Source organism: Carassius auratus, chromosome 3 (genome assembly GCF_003368295.1).
Source record: "Carassius auratus strain Wakin chromosome 3, ASM336829v1, whole genome shotgun sequence".
Lineage (NCBI taxonomy): Eukaryota > Metazoa > Chordata > Actinopteri > Cypriniformes > Cyprinidae > Carassius > Carassius auratus.
In genome coordinates, this window is record NC_039245.1 from 3,212,289 (window position 1) to 3,240,072 (window position 27,784).

At 36.7% G+C, this 27,784-nt stretch overlaps 2 protein-coding genes across 4 annotated transcripts in view; both read right to left on the reverse strand.

Annotated features, from left to right (window-relative positions):
- Positions 1-13,843, reverse strand: part of LOC113043382 (signal transducer and activator of transcription 5B-like) — a 72,947-nt gene extending 59,104 nt beyond the window's left edge. Inside the window, exon 1 of one of the 2 annotated variants that reach the window (XM_026202727.1) lies at positions 13,692-13,843. The gene's annotated coding sequence lies outside the window, so the exon portion shown is untranslated. The remainder of the gene's footprint in view (positions 1-13,691) is intronic. The other variant, XM_026202737.1, reaches the window with a different exon arrangement.
- A 6,065-nt stretch (positions 13,844-19,908) lies between these two features.
- Positions 19,909-27,784, reverse strand: part of LOC113043394 (signal transducer and activator of transcription 3) — a 32,368-nt gene continuing 24,492 nt past the window's right edge. The window contains exons 15-24 of one of the 2 annotated variants that reach the window (XM_026202749.1): positions 27,367-27,465; positions 27,142-27,277; positions 26,261-26,313; positions 26,058-26,152; positions 25,815-25,954; positions 25,430-25,648; positions 25,018-25,060; positions 24,067-24,126; positions 21,180-21,280; positions 19,909-21,086 (exon numbers count right to left, since the gene is read on the reverse strand). In XM_026202749.1, the coding sequence (XP_026058534.1) occupies positions 20,980-21,086; positions 21,180-21,280; positions 24,067-24,126; positions 25,018-25,060; positions 25,430-25,648; positions 25,815-25,954; positions 26,058-26,152; positions 26,261-26,313; positions 27,142-27,277; positions 27,367-27,465 (1,053 nt within the window). In that variant the 3' untranslated portion in view covers positions 19,909-20,979. The remainder of the gene's footprint in view (positions 21,087-21,179; positions 21,281-24,066; positions 24,127-25,017; positions 25,061-25,429; positions 25,649-25,814; positions 25,955-26,057; positions 26,153-26,260; positions 26,314-27,141; positions 27,278-27,366; positions 27,466-27,784) is intronic. The other variant, XM_026202757.1, reaches the window with a different exon arrangement.

A 27,784-nucleotide genomic window follows, 5' to 3' on the forward strand; every position in this document is an offset into this window, starting at 1 on the left:
ACAGTGTGGTTGTAGCCTATTTGAAAGAGCTATAGGAACAGCTACAAACGTACATACATGCAAACACTCACCCACTTCCACGCACACACACCTGCTGTCATTCCACCACAACATTCTCACGTATGTTTTGTGCGTCCATATTCTCCATATCCTCACAACTTCAATTCTGCTCTTGCCATGAGACATGAGATACTTTACTGTGATAAATCTTTGATGTTTATTGCTGCAAGCACTCGTTATCTTTCTCATGCCTTAACATTAATTTTTAATTCACACTTTTAATCTAAATAAGACAGAGCATTGAGACCACTTCTCAACTCAGAGTTTAGTCCATCTTTCAGCCAATCGCAGTCTGTGCATGAAGATGTCAGTGCGAGAGAGCTGATTGGTCAAGCTGCACAGTTACCAGTACCAACAAAGAACTGATTGGCTGTCACTGCACAGGACAGCACCCTAGTGTTGACCCGTATACCGCCAAAAAAAAGAGAGGATTTTATGAGCTTGGGTTAAGAGGACTAAAAGAGCCCTTAAGCAGACTATGTACATACATATAATCAAAAGAATTTGATGCATTTCAAAGCATTATCTGTTTTAGTTATACCATCCAACCCAAATGGAGCCGCAAATGGCAAACCGAAGATTTCAGCATTATCTTTACTATGTTTTATAGCATAATTTTTGTGATTTCTATTTTATTGTTCTTTTATTTTTGGGAGTTTACAGATATAACATTTCACTGCCAACAGTAACTGGTGCAGTGTTTTATACTTATCATAATAATATAATAGATCTCTGATGTTGTCTTTTGCGGCATTGCTTTGGCAAAGTTTCTGACAAACTTAAATCCAATTCACAGTATGCCAATGTGAAATCGCAAAAGGCTTTCAGTGTCACATGCTCAATGTTTCATAGAAAAGGTGACAGTGTGACTGTTCTTCATTGCTGCACATGCACAGGTCAACTTTATTTTCACAGGTCCATCAAATTCCCAGTGTTTTTGTTTACAAAATGTCAATGTATTTGTAATTAGAAGCGATTGCCAAAGTAGAAACTCAAAAGTCTCTCTAGTCTCAGGGTTTAACTGTTGTAAGTAAAGATATAAAGACATACATTTTGTCATTTTACTTCTGTAAAGTAATTAATAAATGAATATATTCATTTACTTTGGTCACTGAAAAACGATTGGAGCTCTTAATTTTGTTCTCAATGTGCAACAGATTGGTGCATTTAAATTAAAAACTGACAGAAATCTCTTCAGAGACCATATTCTCCCCACCCACCAACGTTTTAAAAAATATTTAAAAAACACAATAGAAAATATTTGATGTAAGTGAATGCACAATATATTATACTACCATTAACGAAGACAAGTGCCTAGCACAACAAGCGACACTAGAAATATGATTACCGATTATATGCATATAGAAGCTTTAGAAAGTCATGCATTTAACCTCCATAATAAATGCATTTCAAAACTGTTCAAAACAGTTTATATCCCCTTAAAACCTTTTCCCAGTCCCTGAGCACATGCTCTCATTAAAAACTTTTTTCTCTGCAAGTGGGATGTTAAATTTGCCATGAGGTATTCTGTCAAGACTGTCTGGTTATATCATACATGTTTTACACTGCATCATATAAGCCTCTGTAGTTAACATTTACAATCACAACCATTCAAATTTAATACCCACTGAGGCCTAAAACATTTCATTTTGTACTTTAACATCTAACAGGAGACAAATGGAGACAAAAATGAGTGAATACACCATTAAAAGTGAGGTAGATCTTGTCATGGGGCCATTACAATGAATCTGCACAACAGCTTGCTGATGTCTGGAGGCAGATTAGAGGACCAGCAACACATCTGGCCAGCTAGCACTAATCACGAAAGCTTATGGATCATGTACCGCTTTCATTATCATCCTCAGTGCTGTTGTAAGATTGTATTGTGATAAATTAATCTCCTGAAGGCCTTCCACAATCCCTCGGCCCAAACGGCAAACGCTGTGACCTTTACTAGACGTTTGTGTCACAGGATCCAAAAACACAAAGCAAGAATGTGAGTGTCATTCACCAATGTAACTGTGCATTGAATGTGTACCGGATTCACTACAGGCTGTACACACACAAATGTGTTACATTCTCATACAAAATGTTCATTATTTAAGTGATTAGATTATTTTAAATGCAAACAAATTGCAAACGCTATGGCAAAAAAAAGCAAAATGCAAAAAAAGTGCAAAATGCAAACAGGTTTTAGTGAGAAAAGTTCACAATAAGGATTTTTGCACAAATATGTACGTTTGCAAGGTTAGTGAATGAGACATCAACGCTTCTCTCAAAAGATCACTGTCCTTGGCTCTTTTTCTTCAACATTAATGCCAATACCACGATAGATGAATACAGTAAACTTTCAGTACCAAGGTCAGCCCCTTTTATTGAACTGGTTTGGTTATTTCAGCACCCCATTACTTAAATGTAATAAGAATAATTTAAGAATAATAATTATTATTAACACCTTAAGGTTTGATTTGAAGGCCAATATCAGGGTCTGACCCTGCTGATGAACATAAAAGTGGATTTTATAAAAGTAAAATATTTAAAAATCTATATAAAAATATATATTTCCATTTATAAAATATATATAAACAAAAATGGCCACAAAAAATACCAGCATGGAACATCAGGTTAACGTTGAAAGAGAGCAAGATAAGATGGAACTTAATTGCAAATACTTTAAAATTAGTCAACTGTTTTATGAAAGAAATGTTGAAAGACTGACAGCTATATCTAGTGATGAAACTACTCGACTTTTCCCTTAAATATGGCCATCTTGAGAGAGAGAGAGAGAGAGAGAGAGAGAGAGAGAGTGATGAATGTTTCATTTGTGAATTAACTGCATCTGTGCGTCTCTCTCTACAAACAATAAAGCTGTGAGTTTACTTCAAAAACAGCTCTTTTACCTCCTTGTTGCTCAGAAATATAAAGTAGAGATTCAATATTCAAGCTATTTTATTAATAAAAGTTGCGGGGCAATGTTGACTGTGTGTGTGTGTGTGTGTGTGTGCCTGTGCGTGCGTGTGCGTGTGTGTGCGTGCGTGTGTCAATTACAGCAGTGCATTAATATAGCATACATACATACATACATATATATATATGTAAATATATAGTTGGTTCCCCTCAGTGTCCAAGACATGATTACGGCCTTGGTCTAAAAGATTATTTTACGCTTAAATGATTTTGCGTTTATGAATCCTACTCCAGCCCACTGGAGAGGAAGATTATCGAATAACAATTTTGAATCTGTCTATCAGACCTATCACATAGGAGTATAAGGTATTTTATAGTGTTGTTTATATATGTGATAATTATACTGAGCTCTGAGCTGTCAGCTTAATGGAGTGTTTTTACCTTTTTAATGCTCTCAGATGAATAACTAAACATCTGTCTCCCACTGTCTTTTATTCTCTTTTTCTGTGTGCTAAAGGGGCAGTGCTTGGTTCGCTAAGCCTGTAATAGGCTTAAGCAGGGCAGAAACACTCTTCTCTCTGCTCTCGCACTAGCTTTATGGCCGGCCTCTCAATCAGTGATTTATTCTCAGGGAGAAAACAGAGAGAGTGAGAGAGGCAGAAACAAACAGACACAGCATGGTGGACACTGAGCAGTCAGGAGAGATTTACTCACTCAAGTCAACTGGAACAGATCTAAAACATTGTCCAAATGCACACTGATGCATACAGCAATGAAACAAGAGCAAATAAAAGTGCCCCGACAGACAGACAGAGAGACAGACAGAGAGATAGATATTGGCCTGAAAGGAAGATATTCAAAGTAGCTTCATAAGGTCATCTGCAGTTTAGGTAAACGGACCACTAGTCAGATAAGCCAATCAGGACTCTGTCCTGAACTTTGACATCTGCCACCCCTCCTCCAGCCACCACCTTCTCACAAACATTTCTTATAAATGCTTATTTCACAACCATGACATTGAAATGAAGCGTAAAATATAGATGCAAGCTCAAAACAATCAGTATTCCTTATTAGGAAATATTCCACCACTATACTATAAGTTCTATATCGATATACAAGTTAATTTTTATACAAATATTCAGGCCCCATCTATATGTATGTACTGTATTTAAATCCACATAGTTCACTAGATCTCTAAATCCTCTCCACATCCCTACTGTGTTGTCAGACTTAGTTTCACTTCACTGATTCGGGCCGGTCTCCATTCAGTCAATCAGTTTGTTGCTACGGGAAGCTCTCAGAATGTTTCCTGCTCTTTACCGCTCTGTTTTAATCATCTGAACTTTAATTCTGTCTCAGTAATATCACTCGTCCTCTGCAGCACTCACTCTTTAAGGGTAAATGAAGGTCAAAAAAGTCTGTAGGTAGAATTCAAGGGTAGATTAAGCAAGATGCAACAAGCAGTGTAAACTGATTTAATTGGTATTAAAGCTTGAATCTGAGTGTTCGAAATGAGTACAAAATTAGAGCATAACATTTTTTTTAAATACATTTATTCAGCAACGATGCATTAAAGACATTTATAATGTTAGAAAAGATTTCTATTTCAAATAAATGCTGTTCTGTTGAATATTCTATTTATCAAAGAATTCTGAAAAATTGTGGTTTACACAAAAATATCAAGCAGTGCAATGCAATTCCAAATAAACATATTGGAATTTCTGAAGGATCATGTTGAAAAATCTGCTTTGTTAAAGGAATAAATTAATTTAAATAGAAAACACTCAATTTTAATAATACGCTCCAATATTATACTTTTAAATGTATACTGTTCAAATAAATGTGAGCATAAGAAACTAGATAAAAAAAAATAAATAAAAAAAAAACAGTGAAAACAATCTGACCTCAAACTTTTGAACGGTAGTGTATCTACTTCCTAAATTTCAGCACATGTATTTTTCTCTGTTCCTTCCCCATCAAGCTTTCAGTAACTGTTACTAATTTAAAAAGAAAAAGAAAAAAACACATTCATGAACATGTCGTTGGCGTCAAGACAAAGGTTATACATGTTACCATTTCTTTATAAATATATTTATTAAATATAAAACAATTTCAGATAATCATACATATGCATACACACAGAAAAATAAATATTGAATTCCATTATTTCTGTGGCTGTGTGCCTTAAGGACATTACATAATAGGTATGAATTTCCAGTGTGCGCAAGTGAGAAGTAAAAGTTATTCATAAAATCCCTTGGGCACTGACAACCAGGTGACTATCAAATTGTCCTGTACAACTAAAAGCATACATAAATGGAAATGGATACAGTCTGTATTTCATCAGGTAATTGAAGTCAATCGCAATCTCTAAAATTGCTTTTACATCGGGTAGAAACGCAAAAAGCTAGCCACCAGGGTGGTCCCACGAGGACAAAAATTTTCCCTAAAAAAACAGACTCACACCACCATTAGGAACTCTAGAGTGACTGAGTCGGCCGTTCAGCAATGTCATTTGTGCACGTCATCCAACATCACCAACAACTGTTGGTTCCCAGGTTCGAGGAGTTAGTTTGTGGAGTAAGTGCAGTATATGTAAACTGTGTAGTTACACTATACTTTTTAAAAATGGCAGGTGCCTGTTTTCTTATGGAATGTATTGTATTCGGTCAATCAATGTACACTTGCATCACTAATAAATATTGTGCTAGCGAGACCACACTCTGGAGTAGAAGCTAATTTATTTCCCCAAAAGGTGTTCCTATAATTGAACCCATTCCCAGTTTCTGCAGTGTGAACACACCACAAAGCAGATACTTCCACCAATAGTTATAGCAACTGTGACAACGTTCATCCAGTGCAAAAGCCACCTGAACTCACAGCAGCCTTGAGCAGCGCTTGTAACTATGATGACTTGTATTGCGTCTTTAAGGATGTGCTTTAGAAACGGTTCAGCATGACAGACAATATCTGTTGCTTCCATCCTATCAGATATTAGGCCAAAACTTTCTTTTCCTCAGACACATTCAACAGGTGATTGCCTTGCTCTCCGACCACACAATCATAGAAGAGTTTACATAATAACATGTAATGACAATAACATGCTTTGGTCATCATCTGTGGTTCTTCTCATATCAGCCCAAAATTACATTTAGAATTTTTATTTTTTATAACTTTTTTCTCCAAACTTCACACTCTTCGCTAAACAATGGTTCCAAAAGGGTGTTTTATAAGCGAAGCCATAGAAGAAGCATTGGTTCCCCAAAGAACCTTTCAGTGAACATTTCAGTAAGAAAATGTTTCCACTATATAGACCATTTTGTGGAATTGAAAGGTTACATGGATGCTAAAAGGTTTTCATCATACCATATATGGAAATAAAGAACATTTATTTTTAGTGTTCTTCTGATACAGGAGGTCATAAAATTGATTGATGACAGCATGGATGCAGATTTGCATCTCCAAAAACATGAGAAAAACACAACACCAGAGCAAATGGCATGAGCATTAGAACTAAAGATCAAAGTCTTTCCTCATTTACCATGAACACAACTTCATTGGAAGTGACTCCTAACAGAATTACATTAACCCAGCGGTTCCCAATCCCAGTCCTCGCAACCCTCTGCTCTGCATATTTTGCATGTCTCTATAAGTTAACACACCTGATTCAGATAATCAGCTCATTAGAAGAGAGCTAAGTGCATGAACACACTGTTCATTGCTCCCTATTCCCTGAGCAGGAAAAATCCATTTAAGTTTCCTTCTCTTTCGAACATTCATTCACGGATTTGCACTGCGCCGCTGCCAGCAGTGTGTTCACACACAGACAAGAGTGACATCATATACCTCTGTAAATAAATACAATTTAAATTCATGTCTCTCACACTTTAATGCACTTTGAATGGAACATATACACTTGTTTCGAACTGGAATCATGGCGGAATATCTGGGATGTGTCCGGCGACTGGGATTGGCAAAAGCTGCATTAACCACAGCAGTTTCTCTCTTTCTCACCTGATGCTCATTTATCTTTCTGTCTACCAGAGCACAGAGCAAGTTGAGGTCTGAAAGGGCAGACGGCAGTCAAGGTCAGTTAGCAGATCGTGAGAAACCCCAAAAACAGATCATGTGTAAGCCCCAGTAACAGACACAAACACTGGAAGAGGAAGACGCCAGCAGAGATGCACAGACAGAGAGTGCAAACAGAAAGTGAAAGCGCATAAAAAGAGATTGTTAAATATAGATTTAGAGGAAACTACAAAGTAGAACACACTTCAGCAGTGGACAATGGTAAAGATTCAGTTTAGCTGTTTTAGTGCTCAGAGACTTTAAGCGATTACAGTCTAGTGTCCTTCAAATAAATTTCACATACAACACAGAGTCTGTTCAGATGTAAAGCCATTTTAAAACTGCACAAATTGATGACGGTACTAGTTTGCGAATGAACAAGAATTAAGGATACCGCTCTATCACCCGTTAACATTCCCTTACTTTCATTTCCTCAATCTCTCTGACTTTTGATTCATTACAGGGGTCATGATGTTTTTTTAATTGTTTTATTATGTTCCCTGAGGTGTAATTATAATATTACTAAAGTTTTTTGGATGAAAAACATTCAAAATTGAGCGATTTATGACCTTTCCCACCCTGCTTCTCATCTTCTGACCTGAAACAGTCGGTTTTGGGGTGTTTTCCCTTTAAGAGGTCAGTACAACCACCAACTTTTATGATTGTCTAATATCCATTACCATCATTACCCTTTTAAAAATAGTTTTCACATGAAATATGTTACTTACAGTTTGCGGTGTCATTGTTGGGTTCAGAACAGTTGGCACGGGCTGATCTTTGAGCATTTTAGTAAAGCCAGCATCATACTGCGATTTGTTCTTAAAATAGTCAAACGTACAGATATACGAATAGTGAAATACTGAATAGTGAAAAGTACAGAACACATGGGTAAATTAGCACTAACGTGACTGCGAAGTTCGCTAAAAATAAACTGAATCCATTTTTCTCTGCCGTCAGGATTCTTCGGCTGCGCATACAAACATGTTATTCCACAGCCAGGAACGGCACATCGTCTGCCTGGCATCGCAATCTTACTGTAAACAACTTCTACTTCACACACTGCATATCGACTGATCAGCTGTGCCTGTGACAACAAGGCAATGATGCAAAAATTAGGCGTAGTTGTCTTGCTCTGGAGGCGGTCATATGCAAATATGTGCCCTGGTGACATCACCCCTCTGATCCATAACAAGCCGTTTTCTGAGGGCTATTACATAAATGCTTTTTTATTGATGATGAGGACACTTTAAGCAATGAAACTTTCAGGATGCATTAAACATACAAAGACCTCTTCTATGTCAAACGATCGAGGGAAATTTGGTTTCTCATGTCATGACCCCTTTAAGTGTTTGAACGACACAAGTGGTCCATGAACATTCATATACACACCTCATGGCCAAAAGGATGTGGACATAAAATCTCTACATAATGGGTTTGGCAAGGCCCAGTGAATTCACAGGATACAATGAACTGTTTGTGGATGGTTTTTGTCTGTTATGCACAACAATGTTGTCTATACAGAAATGATTTAGGGAGTTTGATGAGAAGAACTTGACTGCCATGGTTTCCACAAAAACATATTGAGTAGCACAACTTTTTTCACCACTGATAATGATACATGTTTCTTGAGCACTAAATCATCATATCAGAATGATTTCTGAAGGATCACATGAGACTGAAGACTGAAGTAATGCTGCTGAAAATACAGCTTTTCCATCACAGAATTTTTTTTTATATATAATAAAATAGAAAACTGCTAAAATCCTACTAATTCCAAACTTTTGAGCGGTAGTTTATTACCATGTAATGTGTATTTTTAACTAGACATTGTCATATGAACACACAATCATTAATAACACCAATTTAAGCGGTACATTTTTCACTAAAATGAACCAGCTCATAAGTTTCTTTGAAACATCATTTGATTTTGGCATTTGAAACAAATCACACAAGACACAAGACAATAAATAAGCGTTGCAACAACACCCATCCCATAAAAATCTGGAATACAGAATCAAGGCACAGATCAAGACTAACTGGCCCTGTAATCTCACAGACCAAATGAACACCTACGTAAATACTGTATGAGGATTTCACTGGTAAAGCTGCAATGAAGCATAGAGCTGACTTAATGAACTTCTGTTCAATCAATAAGATAAGCTTGACTTTCTTTATGCATCACACATTACTGTTGCATGGCCACTGATGTTGGTTAAAAAATGCTAACAATTAATGCTACAATCCAGAAAAAAACAAGCCAAACGTGCTGATCCTGCTGCACAGACCTTTGATTCCCTCCCACACTTCCAGGTGCTCGTTAAAGAAGAGCTTTCCAAGAATATGGACAAATATATGTGTAACCATATAAAAACACAACCCTGCCCTCTACGTCGGTTTACAGATCTTCTTTCAGCTCCCTCTGCCTTTCTTTCTTTATCTCTCCTTCTGTTCACAGTGTGACAGTCAACATGTTGAACCTATTCCCTGCACAGCAATCACATCCCAGTCAACCCTCTCAAATGTTGTGTATCGACTCCAACAAGAGGGCATCAACCGCACAATCTTTGGCAGCACAGGTCAACCTAGGTTGTACAGTCCAGCTATACAAATATATGGTGTGCCAACAGGGTTAAATGTTCACTAATTTATGAAATGTGATCTTTCGACAGACCTGAGTTTCCTTCTAATACCACATCAAATCTGCTGATTTCTCAAAGGCAGTGCTGGCCAAACAATTTTGTCAAACATGCGTTTGACTTCCAGTTGTGGGAAGATATACAAACTAAAGGCAAACTGAGTTAAGGCTGACATCAAAATCAGACTAAATTATGCCTGCTCAGACCCTAATATAATGTAATTGCTTTGTAAATGCATTTAAGCCATCTCTAAGCAGCATTAAGGGTTGAGGTTGGTCTGAGCAGGCATACTGTAATTTAGTCTGACTTTCATGTGGCATTTTGTCTTTACACAAAATTTTGAGCAGGCACAGAAGAGCCTCAACGTAGCTGTGTAAAGACACATTTACTAAAGAGACATTGGTCCCTTTTTACATGTGGACAAACATTAAAACAAACATTACAGGATTAGTTCACGTCCAGAATAAAAATGTCCTGGTTTCTGGTTAAAATGTGTATAAATCTTAATTAATTAATTTTTTTCAGAAAATGACTGATCTTTTCAATAGATGAGACCCTTATTCCTCGGCTGGGATCATTTAGAGCCCCTTAAAGAAGCACTGAAACTGCAATTTGGACCGTCAACCCACTGGTCACCACTGAAGCCTATTATATGGAGAAAAATCCTGGAATGTTTTCCTCAAAACCATCATTTCTTTGCAACTGAAGAAAGAAAGACATGAACATTTTGGATAGTATGAGAAGTGAGTAAATTATCAGGAAATTTTTATTCTGCAAGTGAACTAATCCTTTAATGGCCTAAGGTCAGTTTATAGTGCATTAAACAGAACTATTACTGTATGTAAATGTAAGTACAGAATGCAATAAGGTTTTAGAAACAATCAAATTAACATATTTCAATAATGCATTTTATCCTTAATGCACCCTACTGTTAAGAAACCAAATGGGTTAGCCTAAACCATATAGAAGACTTCTTGTTGCAATCACCCACCAATTTGTATGTTTGCCCACCAATTTATTTGTTTACTCTTTGTTGTCATGACAGGGCAGCTGTTTCTAAGCTTGTGTGGTCTTAAGTAATCTCCTCCGATTCTAAATTACTGCCAACTGAAAACACGTCTTAAAGTAAATCTATCACGGCTTTAAATAAATGAATGACTGGCACTGGTCAAGTACATAAACATTTCAGTTAAGCAGCATAACAACGTTTCTCTGGCCTGAAGTGCAAACCCATAAACTCCATAAGCCTTCTCCAGTTGAGCTACTACAAAAACACAAGACACGATGTGAAATCTGAGCATACTTCAGACTTATGTAATTTTTCTAAACTGGGCTAAAAATCTAATTGAATTCATGGCATCACAGTCTGATGCACTGTAATGTTGACATTTTTACCAAATGTAACACGACTGCTAATGTATTATGTATTTCCAGTAGGCAGTGCTTTATCTCAACAAAATGTGACCAAGCAGATGGGATGTTTGGGAAGTCATGCATCTAATCCCTTCCCGAATTTCATATCAGCATTCATATCTAACAGATATATCTAGTTAATGCCATTGGTAATTACTAATGATACTTGCATTCAATCACTTGACAGCAAGTATCTTCACTAGTCAAATTACATAAAATATGACAATGTTGTTAAAGTGTGTGATTGTCAGTTTAGCAATGAAAACATTGATCTGAAAATCTGAGTGATTCTTGGAATTTACAGAAATGCATTAACTTGTTACTGTAGCCATTTGATGACTACTGCCATCAACTACTTGCTAAACTAGTTTACCAATAATCTAACTGCACATTAAAACAAAATAACCTGTTAGCAAGACAGCACATGTACATCAAGGAGACGTCTATTTGAAGACGTATTGTCTATAGTGTTTGCTATCCGTATCAGTGTTTCCGTATATAGGACGTTTCCTATCAGATGTCAAATAGACGTTTAGAAAATGTCTTTAAGATGTTTATTATTTAGAATGTATTTAAAACTGACATCTTACAGATGTTTGATGTTTGTACACAGCAGAAGCAATCTTTAACAGACATCTTGCAGACGTACATGTGCTATCTGGGTAAATAAAAACCACACCATTAAAACATAATAATAACAAATAATTACAGCAATTAAGAACACTTTTAAAAACATATTACGAAGAGGTCAATTTGATCAATGTAATGTTTTATTTACGACTGAACAAAAAATAAATGAAGAAATAAACGTTCAATGAATGCGTGCACATTTTCTGCGTTGACCCTTGTTGATCGATTTTATTTGTAGTCTGCTTCTGGTTACATGTGAGTCATAAGCAATATTAGAATACTACTGGAACTACGACTGATCATTACTAACCCAGATCTTCAAGGTGTCTGTTAAAGGTCGCTTTATCTGGAAAGCATCTGCTGTGTACAAACATCTGACAGACGTCTCTAAGATGTCAGTTTTACATACATTCTAAATCATAAACATCTTAAAAGATATTTTCTAAACGTCCATTTGACATCTGATAGGAAATGTCCTGTAGATGTATTGCAGATGAGCAAAGTCAGCAAACACAAATGCAGACGTCAAATAAACGTCTCTGTGATGTGGGTGTGCAATCATGGTAATAGTTTAATCAAGGGTTTGAGCATCAAAAGGGCTTAACAATTACATAGCTTGGTCTCTGGTCATTTTCAACATTCTCTTGCAATTAAGATTTAGTTCTCAGTATGCTATCAAAATGAACCACATCGAATATCTTATCCTTTGGGAGGAAAAAAAATCAGGTCTAGTATATTATACATCTAAAAATCAGATACATAATTATGAGCTCTGTACATTTTAGGAGCATATTAAAAAGCAATGTCTTCACAAACAGTCACACTAAGAAAATCACACAAGCACAACGCACATGTATGGACTACTCAGTCTAGCCTAGGCTATATGAATGCACAACAGCTCACGCATGCACACATTTGACACTGCTGAACGGAAACTATCAAATTGCATGATGGGAGATAAAAGAATCTGCTGTAGAAGATAATATCAAAGGAGAAAAAATAGATAACATGCCTTCCACTTTCTCACTAGGGCAACTTCTACAGTCGGGTGGCACTAATAAACTAAGATTCACATAACTGCACTACGATTACAAAAAGCTCAATGACCTTAGCATAACGGTAAAAGCTCGTCTAATTGAGCGAACGAGCACGCCTTTCTTGTAATCTACTTGTTTCTTGTATCTGCATTGCCAGTCGCGTGGCCAAAATGAATGTGACACCTCGAAACGGAAGGACAGTTCACATTTTGGCAAGAGATATGGCTTTAATAACACTCTTGCTTTATTTAAATCTCCAGTCATAACCGTATTGTATCATGGCGACGGAACTACCTTAATGTTTTAATCATTAACTCTTCGTAACGTAACAAACTTTCACCCACTGAAACCAATTTGGCTCTTCAACCACGAGCCCAAAAGAAGAGCTGCTTACTGACAGCTCCGCACTATCGCTCAAGTTCTCCCCTCGTGACGGTAAATTCAACAGCCTGGCGAAAACTTTGGCCCAGGAGCGTCCCATGAGCGCTCAATGTGTCAGAATTAACTTTAAATGCTAACGGGTCAAACGCGCTGAAATATGGGGCTGCATTCGCTGGACTAGAATGGAGCTGGAAATGTGAGCTGGACCGTCCGTGAGACTTGACAGGCGTGCTGGAGGGGGGCTGGACTCTGCCTGTTGATCCGATAATAATAAAAAAACAGGGTGCAAGAGCTTGGGGGCTTGCGAAACACCGGTGGCAAACGCGCACTGTCTGAACTGAACAGGAACCTTTTAGAAAAGATTCTATTAGACAAGTCATGTGTTCCGAGATCTCGTAAACAGCTTTAATTCAGCGCGAAAAGTCCAGCCCAGTGAAGCCTCAACCAGATCAACCGAGGACATTTGTTTTGTAAACAACTATCCTGTTAAAACAACAACATTTGACATCGACAACAACATTTGGGACGCACTGAAAGCGCAGAGATGCATGAAACATACCTCAGCAGGTCTTCTAAATCCGCTGTCGTTTCGCATAAAAGTGCAGCAAAGCTCCAGCAAAGCGCCTACGACCCAGAAAGGCAATCTTTCTGCCCCGTCTATTTCAACCAGCAGAGGGTTACGCAGTTTTTCATGTGCTTCTACCCCTCCTCTTGCTCTTACTCTCTCTCTCGCTCGCTCTCGGCGATGTCCGATTCGAAAGCGAATCGTTCGTTTGAGTCGAATCGCATTAATGAATCGTCTGAACCGTTTTACCGAATCCCTTTTTTTAATTATTATTAAACAGTACAAACATTATAATAAACAATAAAAAGTAAAAACATTAAAGAAGTACAATTAAAATGATAGATAAAGACACAAATAATATAAAGATACTGTTTTCATAGCTTTCAAATCAAAGGAAATGTGAATAGTTTCCACATACTTATATATTTCCACTTTAAATAAAGGACAGAGAGGTTTAGAGCCAGTAAACTTTTGTTTATGAATGTGAAATTTAGCTAATAGTAAACATAAATTAATTATGTGTCCTAATAGCCTATTTTCTGGTATTCTCTTTTGAATAGTCAAACAATCAAAAAAAAGTATCATTAAAACAAAAAGAAAAGTCACTTGGGCCTACAAAATAAGATTGAATAAAAAGTGTGACCAAAATGTTTCTGTGAGTATTGCCAAAATGAATGAAGTCTTCAGAAGGATGACAAAAACAGCAACTCACTTCAATGTCTGACTTATTTCCTAAGAAAGGCTTTAGTTGAGTAAGATTTGTGAATCATCTTAAATGTTATTTCTTTTACTTCATTGGGAAGCAGATATCTCTGAGGTAAAGTCCATATTTTCACCCAAGCTATATTCTCCACAATGCTATTCCAATAAGGTATTATGCAAGGAATTGTTGTTATCTCTCTCTGAAGAAGAGCTCTGATTGTATAGTTATTTATTGTATTTTTTTTTTTTGTTGATCTGTAGCAAAGCAAACACTTTCGATCACTGTGTCAGTTCAATTCAGAGAGTAATGGCCATGGAAATGAAGCACCTTGTAACAGAAAAGACACACAAGAGGAAATGGCATCGAAAACAATAGCATGTTCAACAGCAGATACATGAATATTATATTTCTGTAAGAAATCTGAGCTGTTGTAAAGTCTGCCTTGTGAATTCAAAAGCTTTCCAACTAAAAGAAGATTGTTTTTGAACCAGTTGTCAAAGAAAAGTCATTTATTCTTGTAAGAAATATCCTTATTGTTGCATAAATACTATGGAAATTATAACGTTTTTGATAGGGAAAAGTAGCCTATATTGCTTTTAAAAGCGTACAGTAGAAATGTTACAAACAGATCTGTATGATATTTTAACCAACACACATACAAAAAAAATATATGGTTTTAGCAAAACGTAATACATTTTTTTTTTTTTTTAATGAAACTGCAAATTATATGTTTTTTTATGAGCTGCAAACAAACTGATCTGGGACACAATGTAAGTAACATATAACCTACATATGACTACCGGTACGATTTATCACGTAACACGCCAAGCTGGGACCATGTGATGGTATTAGTACGTCATGACGTAAGGAATCGCTGTGCTTTGAAACTGTTCGCTTAAACGAACTGTTCAAAAGAACCGATTCGCGGAAATGAATCGGACTTCCCATCAATTACTCTCTTTCGCACTTCTAACCGCCGGCTTCCGGTGCTGTTTCACTGGTAAGAGAGACGCGCAGTTTATGCAAGGAAATGTAAGAGAAGATACATGTAAGGTAGTTTGCTATAGTTGTTTTAAAAAGCCGTAAAAGGCCAATTATTATTTTAGATGTGCAAAAGGTAAAAAATATGCGCTGCGGACGGAGGCGGGGCTATGAAAGATAAAGACGGTTAGCGGAGCGCGAGCACTGCTGATTGGGCGTTGAGCGTTTGCGCGTGACTTGAGTCGAACTGTCTCTGCTGAGGGACATAAGGCAGTTGAGAAGCTGAAGCGCGCATATACTCTGCTTAACATCATGAGCACAGATCGTTTCCACGGTCACAGAAAACCTGTAAATGTAAGGGAATTAAAACATTGTGCATTGTTAAGTCCTGGAAATTAAGTATTAAAAGTATTGCAAACATGAAAATGCATGTATTTTTTTTCTAATTACTCTCTGATCTTGGTATGAATAATAATGATGGTATAAAATATGTATCATAAACCTTTTAGAATTCTCTTCTACTCACCAAGCCTGCAGTTATTTAATTTTGATTCAAATACAGCAAAAGCAGTAATATTGTGAATTATTTGTACAATTTAAATAACGGCGTTTTATTTGAATATATTTTAAAATGTAATTCATTCCTGTGATGGTAAAGCTGAATTTTTCAGCATCATTATTCTAGTCTTCAGTGTCACATGATCAGAAATCATTCTAATATTGCTAATTTGCTGCCCAGAAAAAAAATATATTATTATTATTATTTAAAACAGTTAAGTACATTTTTTCTGAAAAAAAAAGTTTTTTATAGAAATCAAATTTAGCAAGGATACTTTATAAATATGTTCTTCTAAACTTTCCATTCATCAACGAAACCTGAAAAACTTTACTCAGCTGTTTTCAGCATATAATAATAATAATAATAGGCTAAATGTTTTTTGAGCAGCAAATCAGACTAGAATGATTTCTGAAGGACCGTGTGAATGATGCTGAAAAAAATCAACCTTGAAATCACAGGAATACATTAAATTAAAAAATATATTCAAATTGAAAGCAATTATTTTAAATGGTAAAACTATTTCACAATATTACTGATTTTTTGACTAGTAGTGTATATATATATAATAGCTTTTGCAAATACATAATCTATTTTCATTCATTTCGCAAGGGTAGGTTAAAATGCGCAACAATACTAGGCTAATAACCAGAGGTTAATCCAGTGGTGCTGATTATGTAGATGGATATTAGCACGTAGGCGTCTGCTTCTGAACAGACAGCTGCGAGCTCAGCACTTTTAGCGGCTCAGCAGAGTGCAGGTATGGGAAAGGGCCAGATCTTGAAGGAGATCCCCCCCTTTTTTTTTGGCAGTGTTGCGACCCTTATTTCTCCTGTCCTCTGTTCTTCGGAGACGGAGAAGAATATGTCCGATTGGGCATCTGAGCCGCGTTGAGCACCGGATCCAGGTTGGACACGCACGCAATAAGCGCAGGAGGCAAGCTGTGATCAAAAGACTCTGAGCAGCAGACTAGTGTCAAAGCATGTTTTACAGGTTACATGACATGATAAAGAGCATATCTGTAGTTATAATATATTTGACTAAAATCGTACCAAAGTTTTATAAGTGGTAGCTAAAGTGGAGTAAAACTCTACAAATAAAGGAGCATAATATATTTTTCATTTTAAGTGTCTTAGCCTACAATTCTCTGTGCAGACTCAATCTTTATGGGCTTTAATTGAAATTGTTGCAGTTATTGAATTATCTCCTAAATACGTTAATTAAATGAGTGCAGTCGTATTGAGTAGGTTAATATTGCCCCCTGCTGGTTAAACAACACAGTTACATTCACAGGCATGAGGATTGATAAAAGAGCAAATGTTTATAATTTGGCTTCGGGAGTCCCAACAACAGGTTTACAGAAGGTAAAAACAATAAATAAAAACCTTTATTTTCATATAATATGCATTTAATTTTACTTTATTTCTCAACTATTCAAACGATTTGTTGCCTGATTCACCCTTCACATGGGGAAGTCGTGGCCTAATGGTTAGAGGGTTGGACTCCCAATCAGAGGGTTGTGGGTTCTAGTCTCGGGCCGGACGGAATTGTGGGTGGGGGGGAGTGCATGTACAGTTCTCTCTCCACCTTCAATACCACGACTTAGGTGCCCTTGAGCAAGGCATCGAACCCCCAACTGCTGTCTACTTTAGACAAGTTCAGGGTGTGGAGTATTCAAGGTAAAGTGTCAAATAGCAAGCACGCCATATTCTTTGAGTTTACTGATAAATATCAGCTGCATGTGTGTGAGTGAATGCTGGTCAATATTATAGGAAACACTTAATTTTCACAAGTACATACTGAAAAGAGAGCAATGGGCTCCAACACACAGTTGCCCTGCACAGCTTTTCCTGTGCAGCTAATAAACTTCCTGCATTGGATGGACTCCATCTTGGCCAGATGAAAACACTGATTCAGCATATTCTCTCTCCCAGAGAAGAGCTGAGGATTGGGGATTGCTATCAGAGGGCAAAGATTTTTTTTTTTGTTGACAAGTTGATGTGATTGTGTCCCTTATTCAAATGTAGATGTGTATATTATTGCATCTCTTATTATTGTAAATAGATAAACAAACGCAGAGCGAATCTCTCTCTTTATATTAATGGAATATGAATAGCCCAAACAGTAAACACTTACTCACCCTAAGGCCATATAAGATGCAGATGAGCTTGTTTCTTCGTGGGGACACCAATGGGTCCTCTGTGAATAGGTGCCATCAGAATGCCAGTCCAAACAGCTGATAGAAACATCACAACAATCCACACGACTCCAGTCCATCTATTAATGTCTTGGTAAGTGATAAGCATTGTAATAAACAAATCTATCATTAAGACATTTTTAACTTAAAACTGTTGCTTCAGGCTAAAATAAGTCCTCTATTCATAATATTGCTTTCATTCACATCCTCTTTTCCTTAAAAAAAATATATATATATATATTCATGCAATAACTATATAATTAATACTAAATACAAATTGGCTCATGAAAAGCTAATGTTTTAGTTTTTGTTCTTTAAATCATTCTCATGGCTTTATAATCAAACATAACAACATCAAATCCATCAGAGTATTCTCAAAGTAACAGCTTTATTTCAAATAGGATTTGTTAGTATGCTGACAGTTTCTGCAAAACAAGTGAGTGAGTGAAGTGACATACAGCCAAGTATGGTGACCCATACTCAGAATTCGTGCTCTGCATTTAACCCATCCAAAGTGCACACACACACATAGCAGTGAACACACACACACACAGAGCAGTGGGCAGCCATTTTTTGCTGCGGCACCCGGGGAGCAGTTGGGGGTTCAGGGCCTTGCTCAAGGGCACCTAAGTCATGTTATTGCCAGCCCGAGACTCGAAACCCACAACCTTAGGAGTCATACTCTCTAACCACTAGGCCATGCCTTCCAAAATATTCAGGGTTCAGTTATTTGCCTCTGCAATAACCAGTAATCATGATGAACAATTGTAGAAAAAATATATACATGTACAATTATGCATTTTCTCCATTATTTTAGAAGCAATATGAAAGATTAGCTAAAAACCAGAATTAAGGACCTACAACTTATGCAAAATAGTAAAGATGTTTTTAATGGCACATCTTTAGTAAGCTGTTAGATTCATAGACTGATTTTTAAATAAACTGTCAGAATCAGTGCAGTTTCACAGAGGGCGTGCCGTGGATAAAATATACTTACTACAATGACTATAACGCTGTATTATGGAATTTGGTTTGGAAAAAAAAAAAGTAGACAAAACCAAATAAAATCCTGATTCCTTTCTAATTTACATAGGCATAATCGAGTTTAAGCTGATTTATTCTTAGTCCTCCTGAGTCTACGGTCTCCACAAGTGCAAACATTTGAAAATATAAACATCATTACTGCAAACCTGACAAACAGCTGGACGTCTAATCAAAAACCCTGATGAAAGGTCAATGTGCAATGTCCAGTATGGGGGTTCTCTCTATCTATCTGTTTTTAACCTATCGAGCATAATGGCTGGGGCAATGACAGGTAGACAGAGAGAGATAAACACTCAGTAATTACCTTTTGCGTGAAGGCAGATGAAATTCATTTTGGAGGAATGACCTTTAAATATCCACTGAAACAGTATCACTTCATTATGTTCCACTGGCTGATAAAATGCCCCCACAGAGCAATTATTAAGAGCCATTAATTACAGAAAAAAACATGTAAATGCCAGTCCTGATTGCTCTAACTCTAGTCTATGTAATGTGTAGACCGATGTTGTGGTATTTGAAAGTATACCTAACAGTGACATTAGTGATTATGAAATAATAAAAAATACAAATATAGAATTTAAACAAATGTCTTTACTGATGCTTTAATCAATTTAATGGGTCTTTGCTCGCTAAAAGTATTAATTTCTTTAAAAAATCTGACCCCAAATTTTTGATTAGTCGTGTATATCCCTGGTAACTGAAGGAATGCATCAAGGACACAAAAGGCTGGTAACTGTTTCTCATCAAGAATTCATTGTACAATAAAGAGAATATACATAGTGCAGTGTATATATAATAGTATACACACTATAAAGTGAGAGTGGAAGGACAGATACACAGAATGGGAAACAATCTTAAACTGACAGACGTTTAAAAAGTAGTTATGAAGAAACATCATTTTCAATCAGAAGCACTACCTTACATGACAACACAACAGATCAGTGAATTACAGAATGAAATTATAAATATGTGTGCATTTTTGTATATATATAAATTTACCATCTAATTATGTTACAATAAGCAAGATTTTTCTTGCTATCCAAGTCAAACATCATATTGGGCACACTATAATATGGTGGAAATATCACATATGCTCATCTTTATGTGTAATCTATAACCATATATATTTATGTTCTTCCATTCACCTCCCAAAGACATCCAGTAAAAGTGTAAAATATTTTTCATCAACTTTAAAATGCAGTATATTCACGTAAACTAGAAGCTAAAAGGGACATTATAGACCTGCATGCACAAACTTACTTTACAACTTATGATCTCACTATGAATGATACTTCTGTAATAAACCAGACCATTGATACTACTGTGAAGTTAACAGCCCTTCACACTCATTTCAAAAGATCAACAAAGAATTCACTGGCCCTATGCTATGCAGACAGTTTGTTAACACCAGTGACCAGACTGTAAGACCACTGTAAGTCCAAGGCTATTCCTATTACTAAAAATGTCTGCAACTAAACGTGTTAAAGAGCCTTTATATTCACACTTTTATTGACAAAGTTTAAAAAAAAAGTCAAATGTTAATGGCTTGAAGGTCCACATTCCCGTGAAAAAAGCCAAAAAATACATCTTAACCACTGAATGAAATCAACTGCGTAATGTATTGATACAAGGATGAAAAGTTAAAAGTTTTAGCGTGTTCGTACACTTTTGGCTATGACTGTAAAAACTGAGAAGAAACTAAAAAATGGCTCGGAGAGAAAATGCAGCTGTAGCACCTAAGCATTATGTACATAATCACCAGATAAAAATAAAAAATTATAAAATAAAAAATGTTGGAAAACTAAGCATTTCTGCAGGTGTCCATATCCGAGACGGTCGCGGCTGCAAACCCTTCTCTCATTGGTGAGGGATGATCAGAGCTCAACTCCATGTCCAGAGTGAGAGATTCTGGAGGGGAACGGAAACACGGGATGAGACCCTAAAACGTTTGCATGAGTATGTAATGGATATTGATATTAAGAAAGCTGTTTTGTGACTTACCAAGAGGTCCTGGGTTGGCCTCGGCGGCTTCATTGTGCATGAGAGAGTCGAGTGTACGAGGGGACATAGGGAACAAATCACTTGTGTTGCCAGAGTTCGTCCTGCAACAGAAAGAAGGCACACATTAGAAATGACACACAAGCTACAAATGAACAAACATTACATACAACTGTTACGACAGAGAAAGATCTGAGCGTTCATTCGCCATGTAAGGTGTTAACCTTCACTCTAATGTTCATGGGTCATCCACACACATTCCCAAACTCAAAGTCATACACATAAGCATCACTTGTGAACTTAAAGGGAAAGTGCATTCACTATCCATTCACCCTCATGGCGTTTCAAACCTGTACGACTTAATTTCTGCTGTGGGACATAAAAGACGTTTTAAAAAATGCCTCAGTGTCTTTTTGTCCATATAATGGAGGTGGTCTTCAATGCGGTCACAGAGGTTTGGAACCAGATGAAGGGAACAAATTATGACAGATGTGTCATTTTGACGGCATTGAATAACCTGAGCTGTAAATGCTGTGATTCATCACTCTAATAGAACATGGAAAAAGTACTATGGTAAAATTACATTCGTGTGTTGTTTAAAAAACAAGAACAGCACACACACTACTTTTGAATGGTGTTAACAAAGAAACATGCTGACATACACTTATATCTGACCCAGTCAATGGCTTCCTGCTTGGCTGCCCATTAATTTACCAAGGGTCAAAGTTTGCCTGTGCCTATTTGTACACACTTTGTTTTATTGTTAAAGCAGTATTTTTACACTATTTTGTGCTTGTGTTGAGACAAGCATAGGAAGTGAAATCAAACATAACTTAAGAGAGCCTGAAGTCTCAATCAAGCATAGCTGTGTCTGTATTGAAAACACAAGCAGTGGTCCAGGAGTTTGATCCAGGGTGAAGGGAACAACAAGAGATCCAGATAATGTGGTTAAATTACGCACTCATGAACACCACATCAAACTAATCCAATGATACAAATGTATCAGTCATTAGTATTTTCAGATTACTCAAAGGCATTTACTAGTCTTTGATGGTGTCTAGAGTTTCAGATTGCTGGTGAATTAAACAAGGCTTTGTTGATCTTATAGAATCAATACCTTGATGTGTGTATTTATTTGCTATATAGAGGTGATTCCAAAAGAATTCAAAAGGCGATGCTAAAACTATTTTCTTGCTCTGATTTAGGTTTGTTTAGAGCAATTCAAAACAGTAAATTGCACATCAAGTTGCAAGCTGCCCAAAAACAATATTCAAACTATATTGGGCATATATTATATTAAAGAGTTACATTCTGTTTATGGTTGCAGTATGAGAAATGGTAAGTTGTTAGAAAGCATTGCAGTACAGTTTGCAAATCAATAATCTGTCCTAGCCATAACAGACGTGGTAAGACACTGTCACGATCCAGTATCATTACCAGAACCAGTTTGGAGAATTTACCGTCCAAGATGAAAGAGCGCTTTGAGAAGATTGCCAATAAAAGTTTAAGCCAAGTCCACAAAATGTTAGTGTGAGTGTTATATGTTTCAGTTACCGCTGAATCATTTGTCCTAACAATGAAAATATGAAATGTAAATTAATTTTAGAATATGGAGTACAAAAGGCTGCAGAGAATATTCTTGCAGAACCTTTGGGTAGTAGACACTTGCAGACAAGTTTGGTTAGCATGGTCCAGTTAGTCTGTTGGTAGATGCAAATTACACCATTTGCAAAAAAAAAGAAAAGAAAAAAAGAAAAGCATATTTTTCTATTTAAAACCGGTAAGTAGCAGTGTTTTCTGGAAAATTTTACAAGCAAAGCATAAATCACAAACAGCTAATATGACCACGATATGTTCTACGAACAACAGAACCTCAGGTAATATAGACCTTATGGATTAAAAAATGCAGCATGATGTGTGTATCAACAGAGATACGAGTTATGAGTGGATGTGCTCCATATAGTGAGCTCAGTTGTGTGGATGTTGGTCAGTTTTCTAGTTTCTCTTGCCACATCCAGGTTATGAAACACCCAGAATGCCCTGAATTAATAACAGCCTCTGTTAATAGTTACACTAAAATGCTTCTATTACTGTAACTAGTGTAACTAGTGTTACAGTTAATACAGTTGTTTTGTTAATAAAAATTGCCAGTATTGATCGATATGTATATAAAACTTGTAATCAGCATTTTATAATTTTCATTTCTAACAGGTGATAATATTACTTAATGATTTTTATGCTTCCATATTTGTTGGAAATGTCAAACTAGATTCAATGTATTCTTGGTTGAAATAGTGTTTTCATCATATTTGTGATACTATGAAAGTTCCTGAAGACACTGTAGCCATAAAAGGGGTCACGTGTGACATGAGTCTCAGTTTTCATCAGAAACAATTTCCTCCACACTGTTTAAAATACAGATGAAGCAAAACATATACCAGACACACGAAACACTCTGTTCATAGCACTTCAATGAGGGAAAAATAGAGAAATCTGGAAGATGGGGAAATGAAATGAATAGGAGAGAAGGTGACCAGTTTCCTTCCAAAGTGTGAAAATATTTAGCATACGGCTACAGAAAAGTTAAACCGTGAGCTTAGAAGAGAAGTTGAAACTGCAAAAAATATCCCCGTGTTTATAGAAGAACTAGTTCACCGACACAAAACAGATTTAGAGACGTATGAAACATAATTCTAGCCTTCTAACTTTGACAGAAATCCAGTCACATCCAGAGCTTTTGTTATAAAGGGATGAAACAGAAACCCCAGGTCAAGCTCTAGAGATGTTAAAAGGACTAATCTATGTTAGCAGATGACTACAGGAGTGTGTTTGACCACAAACGTTCATGTCTCACACACACACACACATAAAGCAGCTCCCTAGTGCCTACCCAGGGAAGCCGTTCCCAAGCAGCTCACTGTCCGGGAAGTCCATGAAGACGGAAGGACACCTATGAAGAGAGGTCAGTTTACAGCCTGCCTAACACACACACACACACACACTCACATACAATACCTCCAGTAAATCCAAGCCCTCTACAAACACAAAGCATTTGTGATTCAAGTAAGACTGAGACTGAAGCATCTTCTATACCAGCCATATCTTTCTGTGTAGTCAAGCTTGTTACCTAATGTACAGTAATCAGTATGTACAGTATGATGCGTCAAAGTTTATACTATGTCTATTAACATGGAATCACAATGTAAACCTGACTGTCTCATTATTTTAAAATCAACATTAACATTAATATTCAAAACCCATTCGGTGGGGTTTTAGAGGCAGAGCAAGTTCTATTTAATATGTCTACCACCAACAACAAAGATGAAAAAGACAACTACTTTTTAAATAATTTGCACTGAAAACAATGAATTATACAGTAAATTTTGAGGAACATATTAAAAGTAAACTCTGTATATTTTTAATTCAAGTGGATGTTTATTTAATTAAATACATTTTATAAAATGTTGAATTTGAAAATCTTAAATTAAAAAAAATAGAGTTTAAAAAACAGTTACCCAGAAGTCATGGGTGCTAATTATTTTCAAATTAAAAGTTAAGCCTGAGCCTCCTTTAATTAGTTTTTAAAATCAAGGTTTCTCTCTTTCTCTCTCAAGACTGTGGTTTAAAGGATGCTGTGAAGGGTCATTGGCAGATTTAGTAGTGGCTACATCTCTGATCCATGTTTTAAAGAGAACTGAGAGGAGTATATTTGCATGTGCTCCTGCCTAAAGGGTCACCAGAGATTTCAAAGTTTACAAGAGGACAGAGAGAAAACACAGACTCCAGCGTGGTCAATCATTCACACACATACTGTGCTAAAGAAGAAAGAAATGCTACTCACGGGGTGACACAGATGAACTTGGTCTTCAGGTAAGGCTGAATTACTGAAAGGACAACAAATGACTGCGTTATTGAACAGGGAGAATTCAGATTTTTCAATAAAAAAAGCAATCTGTTTCCTATTCTTAGAGGTACAGTTTACACAAAAATTAGCATTCAAACATGTAAAAAAAAATCATTCTAATATGATAAAAATACAAAAACGTAAAAGTTTTTTTTTTAGCAAAATAAAATTTACACAATTTTCTCAGAAGCTAAAAGTTTCAGGTAAACAACACCCATTCAGTGGACTTCCAATACTAACATAGTGGTCTCCGAAATCAATAATTTGAAAGGAAACAAACTTCGAGTTTCTATTAGCAACTGACAGATGTACTGTTATTCCAAGCCAGAGTGAACTAGATTACACGCACCACATCCAGGATCAGGGAATTCGGTGTCAGGCTGGGCCTCGGGGCGGCAGTACTTGCCAAACGCCTCCTCTTTGGGGATCTCAGGGTAGAGGTAGACCAGCGGCGAGACGAGGATGTTGGTGGCATCCATGATCTTGTAGCCCATGATGATCTCGGCGAAAGACATGCTGTTGAGCTGCTGCTTAGTGTACGGTTCCACCGACTGGATCTGGGTCTTGCCTGCACATACGTAAAGAAGCACAAATGCTTCACACATTCAAACAACAGTCATCACGACTGTAGTTGATACAATAACGTATACAATTACAAAGGTACCAATGTACTGATCTTTTAAGAAGTCTAATGCAACACACACACACTATGATGTACATGGAAATGCATTCACCATTGATGTCCTTCTCAACCCAGGTGAAGGTAATGCCTCCCTCTTTGCTGCTTTCACTGAAGCGCAGCAGGAATGTCCCAGGTGGCTTTGGGCTCAGGATTGCCCTCTCTCTTTCTTTACTGATGAAGCCCATAATATACCTGACACGCACAAAAGCTTGATTTAACCAGCCAAGCAGTGACTGATGTAATGAACTATGAATAGTGCATGAATGCACACAACAGAGTCAGCAGGAGTTCTCACCCTTCATTCCATAGAGCCAAAATATATTTCTTGACTAGGTCGATGATGTTGTCTAGCCACACCCAGAATGAGAAACCCTTTCCTGCCATGTTCTCCTGCAACACACAAACATGTTCAGGATACTTTGATATAAACTCCATCAGCTGGTCTGATTTGCTCTAAACTTAAAGAATAAGAAACAAAAGTTTTCTATAGCAACATACTTTGCAGAACTTGGCCCATGTTATCTGGCATCCAGAGTAGTTTACACAAGGACCTACACAGAAACAGAAATACACCACTGAACAGAGAAGCACGGAGAATGTGGCAAGGGTGCAAATGACTAAAAGTGCCAGTAAAGATTTAATACAACATTGAGTAATAACTGCTGAAAATTCAGCTTTGCATCACAGGAATCAATTATATTTCAAAATATATTAAAACAGAAAATATCGGTTTTAAATTGTGATTATATTTCACATTACATTTCAATCAAATGAAATCAGCCAAATCTTGTTCATCCCAATTTTTAAAAGATATTGTACAGAGTCAAATAAAACATGGGATTAACTTAACCTGAAACCACTGAACAGATCTAAAATTGCTTCTATTATCCAATCAGCACCTTCCAAATTATCTGTGACCCTGGACCACAAAACCAGTCGTAAGAGACAATTTTCCAACATTTAGATTTATACATCATCAGAAAGTTTTGCATAGATGTATGGTTTATTAGGATCAGACAATATTTGTCCGAGATACAACCAGGTTGTGAGGGTGAAAAAAAATCGAAATATTGAGAAATCACCTTTAAAGTTGTCCAAATTAATTTTTAATGCAGATTACTAATCAAAGATGAAGCTATGATATATTTACAGTAGGAAATTTACTTAATATCTTCCTAAAACAAGATCTTTACTTAATATCCCAATGATTTTTGGCATAAAAGAAAAATCTATTTTTTTGACCCAAACAGTGTATTTTTGGCTATAGCCACAAATATAACACAGTGGATTAAGATTGGTTTTGTGGTCCAGGGTTACATTAATTCATTTCCAGATGAACTCTGAACACTGAATATCAGAACACACAAACACACACATACCCAGAAGTTTCTCAGCAAGTGTGGTGAGCTGCTCGATGGTAAGGCCTCTCTTGGTTGTGGATGAAAACTGCCAGCTGAGCACCTCAGCCACCTGATCCCATGTTCCTACTGGAGGTTTGGTGAAGAAATTCACATTCTGTGAAGATAGAGAGGAAGAATTCTTAGCAACTTATATAAGCTCTTGTGCTAACAGGAAGTACGGCTGGCTGTGGATTCATTTCAAACCTTGGGATGGTTAGTCAGCATGTTGTACCACAGGATGGACGCCCATGCATTTGGCATTTGACAGATATTAGAGATGACCACCACTGGGAGAGAATGTGTCTGCACAGAGATACAAACATTTATATACAATTGAGAATAACAAATTCAGTTTTTTTTTCTTTTTGAACATCTTGCTCCGGTAGAAATCTGATTAGCACCAATAGAGACCTGAGGCTGAACAATCCTCAAGCAAACAGAGCTGAATGCCGAATGGCTTAATTATCTCATTTAATTAACCTGCTGTGTGTGTTGGCATTTTGTGTGACCCTGTTGTGTCCATCCACAGAAAAGAAATGATCCTGAATATACTCTTATCAGCACATAATAGGCATGTAGGCAGCACTGTGTGTGTCTAGGAGTTCAATAGGAGGCAGATTTC